This window comes from Lasioglossum baleicum, chromosome 7, assembly GCF_051020765.1.
Source record: "Lasioglossum baleicum chromosome 7, iyLasBale1, whole genome shotgun sequence".
NCBI classification, from domain to species: domain Eukaryota; kingdom Metazoa; phylum Arthropoda; class Insecta; order Hymenoptera; family Halictidae; genus Lasioglossum; species Lasioglossum baleicum.
The window spans coordinates 6,104,288-6,118,078 of NC_134935.1; the positions used below are offsets into that span (position 1 = coordinate 6,104,288).

General features: G+C 35.5%; 4 protein-coding genes across 7 annotated transcripts in view; 1 reads left to right on the forward strand and 3 right to left on the reverse strand.

The window, feature by feature from the left end:
• Spri (Src homology 2 domain-containing protein sprint) overlaps positions 1-13,791 on the forward strand; it is a 267,117-nt gene that overhangs the window by 23,692 nt on the left and 229,634 nt on the right. The gene's annotated exons all lie outside the window — the stretch shown is intronic.
• LOC143210207 (pheromone-binding protein Gp-9-like) lies at positions 299-2,297 on the reverse strand. The gene is made up of 5 exons (XM_076426855.1): positions 2,137-2,297; positions 1,913-2,027; positions 1,168-1,283; positions 981-1,095; positions 299-749 (listed from the first exon to the last, which is right to left on the reverse strand). The coding sequence occupies exons 1-5, from the start codon at positions 2,176-2,178 to the stop codon at positions 676-678; spliced, it is 462 nt and encodes a 153-aa protein (XP_076282970.1). The 5' UTR covers positions 2,179-2,297; the 3' UTR covers positions 299-675.
• Positions 2,767-8,855, reverse strand: LOC143210201 (uncharacterized). 3 transcript variants are annotated; one of them, XM_076426848.1, is made up of 5 exons: positions 8,706-8,822; positions 4,186-4,300; positions 3,638-3,753; positions 3,451-3,565; positions 2,767-3,217 (listed from the first exon to the last, which is right to left on the reverse strand). In XM_076426848.1, the coding sequence occupies exons 1-5, from the start codon at positions 8,745-8,747 to the stop codon at positions 3,129-3,131; spliced, it is 477 nt and encodes a 158-aa protein (XP_076282963.1). In that variant the 5' UTR covers positions 8,748-8,822; the 3' UTR covers positions 2,767-3,128. The 3 variants fall into 3 exon arrangements, with proteins under 3 accessions (XP_076282963.1, XP_076282962.1, XP_076282964.1); XM_076426847.1 differs by lacking the exon at positions 8,706-8,822 and adding an exon at positions 4,411-4,541; XM_076426849.1 differs by lacking the exons at positions 2,767-3,217; positions 3,451-3,565; positions 3,638-3,753; positions 4,186-4,300 and adding exons at positions 6,293-7,346; positions 7,578-7,692; positions 7,765-7,880; positions 8,481-8,595 and having other exon boundaries at positions 8,706-8,855.
• LOC143210203 (uncharacterized) lies at positions 9,397-12,198 on the reverse strand. 2 transcript variants are annotated; one of them, XM_076426852.1, is made up of 5 exons: positions 12,038-12,198; positions 11,813-11,927; positions 11,096-11,211; positions 10,931-11,023; positions 9,397-10,677 (listed from the first exon to the last, which is right to left on the reverse strand). In XM_076426852.1, the coding sequence occupies exons 1-5, from the start codon at positions 12,077-12,079 to the stop codon at positions 10,675-10,677; spliced, it is 369 nt and encodes a 122-aa protein (XP_076282967.1). In that variant the 5' UTR covers positions 12,080-12,198; the 3' UTR covers positions 9,397-10,674. The 2 variants fall into 2 exon arrangements, with proteins under 2 accessions (XP_076282967.1, XP_076282966.1); XM_076426851.1 differs by having other exon boundaries at positions 10,909-11,023.

Sequence of the window (13,791 nt, forward strand, 5' to 3'; positions counted from 1 at the left end):
CTCGGCTTCTCCGAGCTCGAGCATTGTTCCGCGTTTCGTGTGGCATCCTTGCGGTGCTTGGCGCCCGAACCTTTCGTTTTTCGTGAGAAAATCGTCAAATCTTCGTGCCTCTTTTTTGTCTCGGGCGGACCGCGTGTACTCGGCCTGCACGCGGCCTGGTCTCAGCGCCTGCAAGGCCCGAAGTTAACCGGCTTCCGCGAGTCAAACCGCTCGCCGAAAAAAAGGTTAACGTGACAATCTGCAATTTCGTCGAAAGGACAGTTTCGGATGTTGACAGGAGGTTTCAAGAATAAAGCTATTTAATTCGCGTTTAAAAATATATTTCGGAGAATAATTTCTGACGAATTGTATACAACCATTACATTATACATACAGCAGACTTATTTTCACACAAGGTGTCGGATATTGTTTAACAATTGCATTTTGAACGTGCACTTCCTCCAATCCTACGCGACTGTACACGGTATATACATATTTACATAGAAGTTTGTTTGCGGTCGTTTAATAACGGTCGTATAAACGAGTTTTTTGATTGAAACAGGCAAGGCGTTGTTTGTTTTTAGTCATTAACAACTTGTTACTCTTTCACTGGCCATTTTTTCAAATGTACATCACGACGATAATAAACCGCTCAGCTTTCTTGCACGGTAGCAACGGCGATTTATTTGCATTGCACTACATGCCGAACCTTTTCAACGAGCATTTGAAAAATTGGTAGCCGGCCATACACTCGTCGGATGTGTCCGTCACTAAAACAGAAACGGTATCGTTCAGATAAGTTATTATAATCCGTTCATGTTAGGCAAGAGCAACAGGGAAAAACGATTATGGTAGATCATAGTCAACGTTAACCCACGCTATTAATTATAATTCATTTATATTGTTTTCACGTTACTTGGTGATAATAAATAATCGTTATTTATCTCATGTTGCTTGGAATTAGCGCAAAAAATTCATTATACATGTAGGTGATTAGATACCTTGTTCTTTACAATTACGCAAAATATTGCGCACTTGCCTCTCTGCATCCTCCGGCATACCCATTTTTTGGTAAGTCTTGATCATTTCTTCCTCTTGTACCACTGCTCCTACCATCTGTAATCATTGATTCAAAGTTATCGTCGCATCTGTTTATTTGTATTGATCTCGATAGAGGCAGAGACTTACAAATCCCTTTTTTTGAGCGCAGCAAACCATTGCGCAACTCGCTTTCTTCAAACTTGTCATGTTCGTAACTTCAGTGTCGCCCGACTCCATGACGACGAACATATATAGCACATCCTCTGTAACAAAGTGCGAAAATCTTAATTCATTCTTTAATTCTTCGCCCATTTTCAAACTCCACGTTCCAATAAAATTAAAAAGTAAAAAGTCATATAACACATTTCAGGCTAACAGAAAACAGAAATTCCACGAGCGTGGAATCCTTAACACTTGGTTTACGGGGATCCAGAAATAACTTTAGCATTATTTTATAAACATAACAAGAATGTGTCTGTATAAATTTTTGGCCAGGTTTTTTAAATAGTATATACCCCAAGAAATAAATTTGGTAAATAATTTCTTCCTCAGGGAAGCATCTTTACAATATTAATAATCACAAATTAAGAATATCAGAACTCGTCATTTTGACGGGTCCCGTAAACCTAGTGTTATGTTGCCTGAAAAATCGTAACAGATCATAGAACAAAATGTCATCAAATTTATTCGAAATGGTAAAAAATTAGCTTTCATTTTCCCTTAAGAAATGATGACAAAAAATGAAAGAAATGACAGAAAAGACTGTCCGAATGACCTAATATTTTATGAAAATCAAAATAAAGGCGAAACTTTATTTCGTGAACTAATACTAAAGGTTTCTCTGTAGGAATATCATAGTCATTAACATTTTCAATGTAATTAAACTGTGTACCCATTGTTGCTTGTGATTTATTAACACACTCAAGAATGTCTTTCGAGTCGATTCGGAATACTCTGGCTAAGTTTCGCGCCGCTCTTTCTTGAGTAGTCTCGGACACCTGGTCCGCCTGAAACAAAAAAATTCAGATGATTGTCAAATATCTTTCATTGTCGTAAAAATTGTATTTTTTATTTGTCACGTTTTTCTTCGATTTCGAGTAAAAGTTGTGTACTCACCAAGGCGACGGCAACGAACATAAACAACAATAAATACTTCATGGTGATTGTTTCCCGATTTCTTGAATCTTGACGACACTTGATTAATTAATCGGATCGACTGACATCAAACTGATCTACCGCGATACTTTATATATCCTAGGAGCCGAGGTTAAAATAGCACGAGTTATATCACTGAGCGGTTGCGTTTCTGATAAATCGAAGCGAAAGATTACTAGTCTGTGATTATGAAAATACAAAAATATTACTTCTTGCGAAACGCAAGCTGTTCCACGTTTTAGTTGGTATCGATATTTCCAACAATCGGAAACATTCGCATAAACAGTGTTTAGAAAATTCAAGTTTGTTGACTATTATGCTGCGGAGCATCATTTCGCGTTCTTATAAATAATAAACTAGAGGGTTATTGTTGCTCGCTCGCGAGTAGGGTTGTTTTTGCTCGCTCGCTTTGCGAGCTCGCGGATAGGACTGCTCTTGCGAAAGGGTTAATTTGTCAATTTGTCTTAAAAATATTGTGTTCTTCTGGACAAATAAACCGCATTTCGACTTTCTTGGATAACAATAAATTAATGTCGTCGAATGGACAATTTCCGATGTTGACATGAGACATGAGGTTTCAAGAAGCTACTATTTCATTCGCGTTCAAGAATATATTTCGGAGAATAATTTCTGACGAATTGTATACAATCATTACAGTATGCATACAGCAGACTTATTTTCACACAAGATGTCGGATATTGTTTAACAATTGCATTTTGAACGTGCACCTCCTCCAATCTTACGCGACTGTACACGGTGTATTAATATTTACATAGAAGTTTGTTTGCGGTCGTTTAATAACGTTCGTAAAAACGAGCTTTTTTACTGAAACAGGCAAGGTGTTGTTTGTTTTTTTCATTAAGAACTCGTTACTCGTTCACCGGCCATTTTTTCAAATGTACATCACGACGGAGATAAACGGCGCTGCTTTCTTGCACATTAGCAACGGCGATTCATTTGTGTTGCACCATCGTCTGACTTCTTTTGTTCATGCATTTGTCAAATTTGTGGTAGGCCATACACTCGTCGGATGTATCCGTCACTGAAACAGAAACGGTATCGTTCAGATAAGTTATTACAATCCGTTCATGTTAGGCAAGAGCAACAAAGAAAAACGATTATGGTAGATCATAGTAAACGTTAAACCCCCGGGCATTAAATATAATTCATTTATACTATTTTCACGTTACTTGGTGATTATGAATAATCGCTATTTTTCTCATGTTGCTTGGAATTAGGGCGAAAAATTCATTATACATGTAGGTGATTAGATACCTTGTTCTTTACAATTATGTATGATATTGGGCATTAGCCGTAGAATTTCCGCCGGTATATTGGATTTTTGGTAAAACTTGAACAGTTCTTCCTCTTGTACCACTCCTCCTACCATCTGTAATCATCGATGGAAAGTTATCGTCATATTTGTATATTTGTATTGATCTCGATAGAGGCTAGGACTTACAATTCCTATTTTTTGAGCGCTGCAAACCATTGCGCAAGTCGCTTTCTTCAAACTTTTCATGTCCGTCGCTTCAGTGTCGCTGAAATGTATGGCGTCCTGCATATATCGCAGATCCTCTGTAACAAAGTGCGAATAACTTAATTTATTCTTTAATCCTTCGCCCATTTTCAAGCTCCACGTTCCAATAAAATTAAAAAGTAAAAAGTCATATAACACATTTCTGGCTAATAGAAAACAGATATTCCACGAGCGTGGAATCCTTAACACTTGGTTTACGGAGGTCTAGAAATAACTTTAGCATTATTTTATAAACATAACAAGAATGTGTCTATCCAAATTTTTGGCCAGTTTTCCAAGAATGTCATAAAACTTATTTCAAATGGTAAAAAGTTGGCTTTCATTTTCCCTTAAGTAATGACTGTCCGAACGACCTAGTATTTTATGAAAATCAAAATAAAGGCGAAACTTTATTTCATGAATTAATACTAAAGGATTCCCTGTAGCAATATCATAGTCGTTAATATTTTCAAGGTAATTAAAATGTGTACCCATTGTTGCTTCTGATTTATTAACACACTCAAGACTCTCTTTCGGGTCGATTTGGAATACTCTGGCTATGGTTTGCGCCGCTCTTTCTTGAGTAGTCTCGGTCTCCTGGTCCGCCTGAAAGAAACAAAATTCAGATGGTTGTCACATATCCTTCATTGTCGTAAAAATTATGTTTTTTATTTGTCACGGTTTTCTTTAATTTCGAGTAAAAGTTGAGTACTTACCAAGGCGACGGCAACGAGCATAAACAACAGCAATAACTTCATGATGATGGTTTCCCGATTTCCTGTATCTTGACGTCACTTGATTAATTAATCAGATCGACTGACATCAAACTGATCGACCGCAATACTTTATATATCCTAGGAGCCGAGGTTAAAGTAGCACGAGTTATGTCACTGAGCGGTTACGTTTCCGATAAATCGAAGCGAAAGATCACTAGTCAGTGATTATGAAAATAGAAAAATATTAATCTCCGCGAAACGCAAACTGGTTTTGTTTTTAGTTGTTATCGATATTTCCAACAATCCGAAACGTATGCATAAATATTTGTTGACTATTACGCTACGCAACGCTCATTTCGCGTTCTGATAACACTGTTCAACAAATTTCAACTCTTTTTATGTTTCCAATATACTATTGAGTGGATCTTATATAGAGTTTTTCGTGCTGATTCCGAATCTGCCCTTAATTTTTCTCCTACACGTACAGTTTTTGAGACACATGACTTTGGAAAAAAACGTATTTTTCAACTTTAAACAAATATTGTGTTGTTATTATAAAAGATATTAAATTGTTCTTGACTGCAAAAGATTCTGTAGACTTTCCCGAATCCAGTGATACGAAATACTAATACATTGTGTTTGCTTAAACATGTTTAAACAATCATTAGGGACGGAGAGACACCACTTTTTCACCAATTTTTGAGGATATTTTTCAGTTCATGTTAAAAAATAAGGATGCAGCGGAAAATCAATCTATACCACGCGATAGAGCAGACTTTTATCTTGAGAAGCCACCCTTTCAAGTTTGGAACGTCGACGTTTTTTTCGAACTAGAAAGCAAAATATTTTCGCCTCACATAAGTTGTCGCCAGTGGCGCTTACCACTGGAACAGGCGTTCCACGGGAAATGGCGCACAGTGGGTAAAACCGATGAATTCTTTGTCAAAATCAAAGAACTTTCGATAGTAATGAGATAGAGCGATGAAATTTGTTTAAAATGAAAGCTGAAACTTTTCAGAATATGAAATAATTATGGAGATTGTGGTACGAACGTTCTTTAACCTTGTGTAAATTCGTTAAACTTGCACAATTTCAAGAAAATTGTAGTTTTTCCAATACCACGCGCGGAAGAAATTTTTGTTAAACATGCGACACATTATTTCACGTAGATTTTTTCACGCTGATTTCAAATTTGGTCGCAAAATTTGTCTACCACCTCAGAAATTCCTAGAAATGGATTTTTGTGAACACTACTTAGGAAATTATTTTTTCGTTGAAATGACTTCGTAACCCACTAGTGTGAAGGAATATTGTATTCTCACATATAAAACACATTATAAATAATCATAATGAAGTATTTGAACGTTTAGTTAACGTATATGTATCATTTGACGAATGATCACTTAACGTACCGGTGCGATTGTCGCTGGCACTCCTTGTAAGTTATGTGTGACTGTAATGTAATTTAAATTAGAAAACTATTTTCCATAATTATATTTTCATTTACACAGGAAGTAAGGCAAGTATTTAATCTTTTTATCTTACTTCTCATCAACGAATTTTTTAACTACTGGTTACACCTTATCTTTTTATTTTTATCACCAGTAGTTAAAAAATTCATTGACGAGACGTAATTTATAACGATTAAATACTTACCTTACTTCCTGTGTAAATGAAAATATAATTATGGAAAATAGATATCTAATTTAAATTACATTACAGTCACACATAGCTTACAAGGAGTGCCAGCGACAATCGCACCGGTACGTTAAGTGATCATTCGTCAAGTGATATACGTTAAGTAAACGTTCACATACTTCATTATGATTATGTATAATGTGTTTTATATATGAGAATACAATATTCCTTCAAAGTAGTGGGTTACAAAGTCTATTCAATGAAAAAATGATTTCATAAGTTGTGTTCACAAAAATCCATTTGTTACAATTTTTATCGGAGCTTCAATTTATTATATTAAAGGTGTTGTTTGACAATTTACAATGCCGCTCATAAGTACACATCGTTAAGTCGAAAGCTGCTTCGCACTTATCGGATTTCTTGTTCGCTGAACGTTGAAAAAAAGTGCATAGCAGTACATAATAGTAGTTTACATGTTTTCAGTTGTACATAAGTAGAATTTCCGGAAACGAGAATAAACCGAAACGAGGTAATAGTACTTTCTTTCTGTTAATTATAATTGATTTAACCGTAATGATTTAACCTAAGTGTAGTCAACCGGTTACCCATTTACTGTATTTCTTTCAACAATTTGTTAGTCCCTCCAAAAAATATTACATCATTTTTCTTATTTCTCATTTCTCATATATTACAAATATCATAAAATGAGACTTTGTGCAAACATGTTAAATACAGATAGGTTTTAAATAATCTGTTCATCTTGGTTGAGTACATAAGACTTAAAATCCGTAATGTCGTCGAACGGACGGCTTAGGATGTTGACAGGAGATTTCAAAACTAAAGCTACTTAATTCGCGTTCAAGAATATATTACGGAGAATAATTTCTGACGAATTGTATACAACCATTACATTATACATACAGCTCCTTCACACAAGGAGCCGAGTATTATTTAACGATTGCATTTTGAACGTGCACCTCCTCCAATCTTACGCGCCTGTGACTGTACACGGTGTATACATATTTACATAGAAGTTTGTTTGCGGTCGTTTAATAACGGTTGTACAAACGAGTTTTTTTTATTGAAACAGGCAAGGCGTTGTTTGTTTTTTTCATTAACAACTCGTTACTCGTTCACTGGCCATTTTTTCAAATGTACATCACGACGGAGATAAACGGCGCTGCTTTCTTGCACATTAGCAACGGCGATTCATTTGTGTTGCACTATCGTCTGAAGTCTTTGGTACGCGCATTTCAAAAATTTGTAGCCGGCCATACACTCGTCGGATGTATCCGTCACTGAAACAGAAACGGTATCGTTCAGATCAGTTATTCTAATCCGTTCATGTTAGGCAAGAGCGACAGAGAAAAACGATTATGGTGTATCATAGTAAACGTAAACCCAGGCCATTAAATAGAATTCATTTATACTATTCTCACGTTACTTGGTGCTTATGAATAATCATTATTTATCTCATGTTGCTTTAAATTAGCGCAAAAAATTCATTATACGTGTAGGTGATTAGATACCTTGTTCTTTACAAATTCCCACGATAATGCGCAGTTGGTTCTCTAGATCCTCCGGAATACCGATCTTTTGGAAAAACTTGAACAGTTCTTCCAGTTGTACCACTCCACCTACCATCTGTAATCATCGATTCAAAGTTATCGTCACATTTGTATATTTGTATTGATCTCGATAGTGACTGAGACTTACAATTTCCCGTTTTTGAGCGCAGCAAACCAATACGCAACTCGCTTTCTTCAAACTTTCCAAGTTCGTAACTTCATTGTCGCCCAAATCTATGACGTCCTTCATATATCGCAAATCCTCTACACAAAGTGCGAAAATCTCAATTTATTCTTTGACTCTTCGCCCATGGATTAAACATTTTCAAACTCCGCGTTCCAATAAAATTGAAATGTAAAAAGGCATATAACACATTTCAGGCTAATAGACAACAGAAATTCCACGAGTGTGAAATGTTCAACACTAGGTTTACGGAGGTCAAGACATAACTATTTCACATTATTTTATAAACATAGCAAGAATGAGCCTATCCAAAGTTTTGGCCAGTTTTCCAGTAGTACATACCCCAAGAAATAAAATTGGTAAATAATTTCCTCCTCAGGGAGGCATCTTCGCAATCTTAATATGTAATCACAAATTAAGAATATTAGAACCCGTCATTTTGACGGATCCCGTACACCTAGTGTTAAGTGGCCTGGAAAATCGCAACAGATTATAGAACAAAATGTCATAAAACTTATTCGAAATGGAAAAATATTGTCTTTCAGTTTCCCTTAAGGAATGACTGTCCGAGCGACCTAATATTTTATGAAAATCAAAATAATGGCGAAACTTTATTTCATGAACTAATACTAAAGGATTCCCTGTACGAATAGCATTTTCAAGGTAATTGAAATGTTTACCTATTCTTACTTTTGATGTACGAACACACTCAAGACTGTCCACCGGGTCGATTTGGAATATGCTGGCCAAGTCTCGCGCCATTTTATTTGGACGAAGCTTGGACTCCTGGACCGCCTGAAACAAACAAAATCCAGATGATTGTCAAATATCCTTCATTGTCGTAAAAATTGTATTTTTTGTTTGTCACGTTTTTCTTCGATTTCGAATAAAAGTTGAATACTTACCAAGGCGACGGCAACGAACATAAACAATAGCAAAAACTTCATGGTGATGGTTTTCTGATTTCCTGTATCTTGACGACACTTGATTAATTATTCGGATCGACTGACATCGAACTGATCGACCGCAATACTTTATACACCGAGGAGCCGAGGTTAAAGTTGCACGAGTTACGTCACTGAACGGTTTCGTTTCCGATAAATCGAACCGAAAGATCGTTTGTCAGTGTAATTATGATAATAGAAAAATATTACTTCTCCCGAAATGCAAACTGTTCCACGTTTTAGTTGGTATCGACATTTCCAACAATCGGAAACATTCCCATAAAAAGTGTTTGGAATATCCAAGTTTGTTGACTATAATGCTGCGGAATATCCATTTCGCGTTCTGATAAATAATAAATAAATCGTCTTATACATTTTGCTTCGTTCAACTCAATTCCTTTTTGAAGACCTTCTTGAAATTTTTCACATCGTGAACTTTGCTCAAATTAAAAAATTAAAGAATTGATTAATACTTTGTATATTAAATTCAGTCTACTGACAAGTGGTTCTTTATAGAGAATTTATTAAAATATAATCTTGAATTGAAAATATAGAAATAAGAAATTCATTGTCATCTTTTAAACAATTTCGAAAAGTTGTAATGTACCGTTCAATAACAAAGTTTTTGGGGTATAATGAAGCGACTATAAGATTTGTTAAACTTTTATCAGAGGATCAATTTATTAATTTTGAAGGTGTTGTTTGACAGTTTACAATTCGTGTGTGACAATTTACAATTCTGCCGTTATTTCATAATATTCGATGCTCTCTTATCAGTCATTAAACAATCGTTCGTTCTTATCGAAACAATTGCTTATAAATACACATCGTGATGTCGAAAGCTGTTTCGCGCTTATCGGGTTTCTTGTTTGCTGAAAGGTTGAAAAAAAGTGCATATCAGTACATAATAGTAGTTCACATGCTTTCATTTGTACATAAGTAGAATTTCCGGAAACGAGAATAGACCGATACGAGATAATAGTAATTTATTTCTATTATTCTTCTCCGGTCCGGTAATGGACAAGTTGTAAATGTTTGTTTATTTAGTCACGAGATCGTCTCTTTTGTCACGATGTTAGTCGTCTGTTTTTTCGCGGAACGCGCGGTTCCGCCTGTTTTCGCTGGACGCGCGCTTCGCCTGTTCTTCGCGGGAATTAGACATCCCATATAAATATCAAGATAATTCTACAAACATCATGGTCGCCAAGTATGCAATTTAATAGTGTACCGTATAATCTCCCATTGATAGTCGAACAACTGCTTTGACAACGAGATCTTGTCATACTGCAAAAAATAGTGACAATCCAGTAATTTTGTAATATTTATACATACAAAGTCATTTACGTCAACGCGTCAATTTGTCTTAAAAATTTTTGTGTTCTTCTGGACAAATAAACCGCACTTCAACTTTCTTGGATAACTATAAATTAATGTCGTCAAATGGACAATTTCCGATGTTGACATGAGACATGAGGTTTCAAGAAGCTACTATTTCATTCGCGTTTAAGAACATATTTCGGAGAATAATTTCTAACGAATTATATACAACCATTAAATTATACATACAGCAGACTTATTTTCACACAAGGAGCCGGATATTGTTTAACAATTGCATTTTGAACGTGCACTTCCTCCAATCTGTACACGGTGTATACATATTTACATAGAAGTTTGTTTGCGGTCGTCTAATAACGGTTGTAAAAACGAGCTTTTTTATTGAAATAGCCAAGGTGTTGTTTGTTTTTTTCATTAACAACTCGTTACTCGTTCACCGGCCATTTTTTCAAATGTACATCACTACGATGATAAACGGCGCTGCTTTCTTGCACAGTAGCAACGGCGATTCATTTGCCTTGCAGTACCGCCAGATTTAGTTTGTACACGCACTTCTGAAATTTGTGGAAGGCCATACACTCGTCGGATGTATCCGTCACTGAAACAGAAACGGTATCGTTCAGATAAGTTATTATAATCCGTTCATGTTAGGCAAGAGCAATAGAGAAAAACGATTATGGTGTATCATAGCTAACGTTAACCCCGGTCATTAAATATAATTCATTTATACTATTCTTACGTTACTTGGTGCTTATGAATAATCATTATTTATCTCATGATGCTTGGAATTAGGGCAAAAAATTCATTACACATGTAGGTGATTAGATACCTTGTTCTTTACAAATACGCACGTTATTGCGCAGTGGGATCTCGAAATCCTCCGGAACACCGATTTTTTTGAAAAACTTGAAGATTTCTTCCAGTTGTATCGCTCCTCCTACCATCTGTAATCATCGATTCAAAGTTGTCGCCACATTTGTATATTTTTATTGATCTCGATAGAGGCTAGGACTTACAATTCCTATTTTTTGAGCGCAGCAAACCATTGCGCACGTCGCTTTCTTCAAACTTTTCATGTCCGTAGCTTCAGTATCGCTCAAAACTGCGTCTTGCTGCATATATTGCAGATCCTCTGTAACAAAGTGCGAAAATCTTAATTTAATCTTTAATCCTTCGCCCATTTTCAAGCTCCACGTTCCAATAAAATTAAAAAGTAAAAAGTCATATAACACATTTCTGGCTAACAGAAAACAGATATTCCACGAGCGTGGAATCCTTAACACTTGGTTTACAGAGGTCTAGAAATAACTATAGCATTATTTTATAAACATGACAAGGATGTGTCTATCCAACTTTTTTGCCAGTTTTCCAATAGTATATACCCCAAGAAATAAATTTTGTAGATAATTTGCTTCTCAGGAAAGTATCTTTACAATCTTAATATGTAATCGCATATTAAGAATATTAGAACCCGTCATTTGGACGAGTCCCGGAAACCGAGTGTTAAGTTGCCTGAAAAATCGCAACAGATCATGGAACAGAATGTCATAAAACTTATTTGAAATGGTAAAAAGTTGGCTTTCATTTTCCCTTAAGTAATGACTGTCCGAACGACCTAGTATTTTATGAAAATCAAAATAATGGCGAAACTTTATTTCATGAACTAATCCTAAAGGATTCCCTGTAGGAATATCATAGTCATTAACATTTTCAAGGCAATTAAAAATGTGTACCCAGCGTTGCTTCTGATTTATTAACACACTCAAGACTCTCTTTCGGGTCGATTCGGAATATTCTGGCTAAGATTCGCGCCGCTTTTTCTTGAGTAGTCTCGGTCTCCTGGTACGCCTGAAACAAACAAAATTCAGATGATTGTCAAATATCCTTCATTGTCGTAAAAATTGTATTTTTTATTTGTCACGTTTTTCTTCGATTTCGAGTAAAAGTTGAGTACTTACCAAGGCGACGGCAACGAGCATAAACAACAGCAATAACTTCATGGTGATGGTTTCCTGATTTCCTGTATCTTGACGACACTTGATTAATTAATCGGATCGACTGACATCAAACGGATCGTCCGCAATTCTTTATATATCCGACGAGCCAGGGTTAAAGTAGCACGAGTTATGTCATTGAGCGGTTATGTGTCTGATAAATCGAAGCGAAAAATCTAGTCAGTGTGTGATTATGAAAATAGAAAAATATTACTCCCCGCGAAACGCAAAGTGTTCCACGTTTTATAGAATCTTTCGAAGAAACACAACGGATTTGTTTATAGTTGTTATCGATATTTCCAACGATCGGGAACGTGTGCTTATATATTTGTTGACTGTTATGCTGCGCAACGTTCATTTCGCGTTCTGGTAACACTGTTCAACAAATTTCAACTTTTTTTATGTTTCCAATATACTATTAAGTGGATCTTATATAGAGTTTTTCGCGCTGATTCCGAATCTGCCCTTAATTTTTCTCCTACACGTACAGTTTTTGAGACACATGACTTTGGAAAAAACGTATTTTTCAACTTTAGACAAATATTGTGATGTTATTATAAAAGATATTGAATTGTTTTAGACTGCAAAAGATTCTGTAGACTTTCCCGAATCCAGTGATACGAAATACTAATACATTGTGTTTGCTTAAACATGTTTAAACAATCATTAGGGACGGAGAGACACCACTTTTTCACCAATTTTTGAGGATATTTTTCAGTTTATGTTAAAAAATAAGGGTCCAGCGGAAAATCAATCTATACCACGCGATAGAGCAGACTTTTATCTTGAGAAGTCACCCTTTCAAGTTTGGAACGTCGACGTTTTTTTCGAACTAGAAAGCAAAATATTTTCGCCTCACATAAGTTGTCGCCAGTGGCGCTTACCACTGGAACAGGTGTTCCACGGGAAACGGCACACAGTAGGTAAAACCGATGAATTCTTTGTCAAAATCAAAGAACTTTCGATAGAAATGTGATAGAGCGATGAAATTTTTTAAAAATGAAAGCTGAAACTTTGCAGAACATGAAATAATTATGGAGATTGTGGTACGAACGTTTTTTAACCTTGTGTAAATTCGTTAAACTTGCACAATTTCAAGAAAATTGTAGTTTTTCCAATACCACGCGCGGAAGAAATTTTTGTTAAACATGCGACACATTATTTCACGTAGATTTTTTCACGCTGATTTCAAATTTGGTCGCAAAATTTGTCTACTACCTCAGAAATTCCTAGAAATGGATTTTTGTGAACACTACTTATGAAATTATTTTTTCGTTGAAATGACTTCGTAACCCACTTGTGTGAAGGAATATTGTATTCTCACATATAAAACACATTATAAACAATGATAATGAAGTATTTGAACGTTTAGTTAACGTATATCACTTGACGAACGATCACTTAACGTACCGGTGCGATTGTCGCTGGCACTCCTTGTAAGTTATGTGTGACTGTAATGTAATTTAAATTAGAAAACTATTTTCCATAATTATATTTTCATTTACACAGGAAGTAAGGCAAGTATTTAATCTTTTTATCTTACTTCTCATCAACGAATTTTTTAACTACTGGTTACACCTTATCTTTTTATTTTTATCACCAGTAGTTAAAAAATTCGTTGACGAGAAGTAATTTATAACGATTAAATACTTACCTTACTTCCTGTGTAAATGAAAATATAATTATGGAAAATAGATATCTAATTTAAATTACATTAC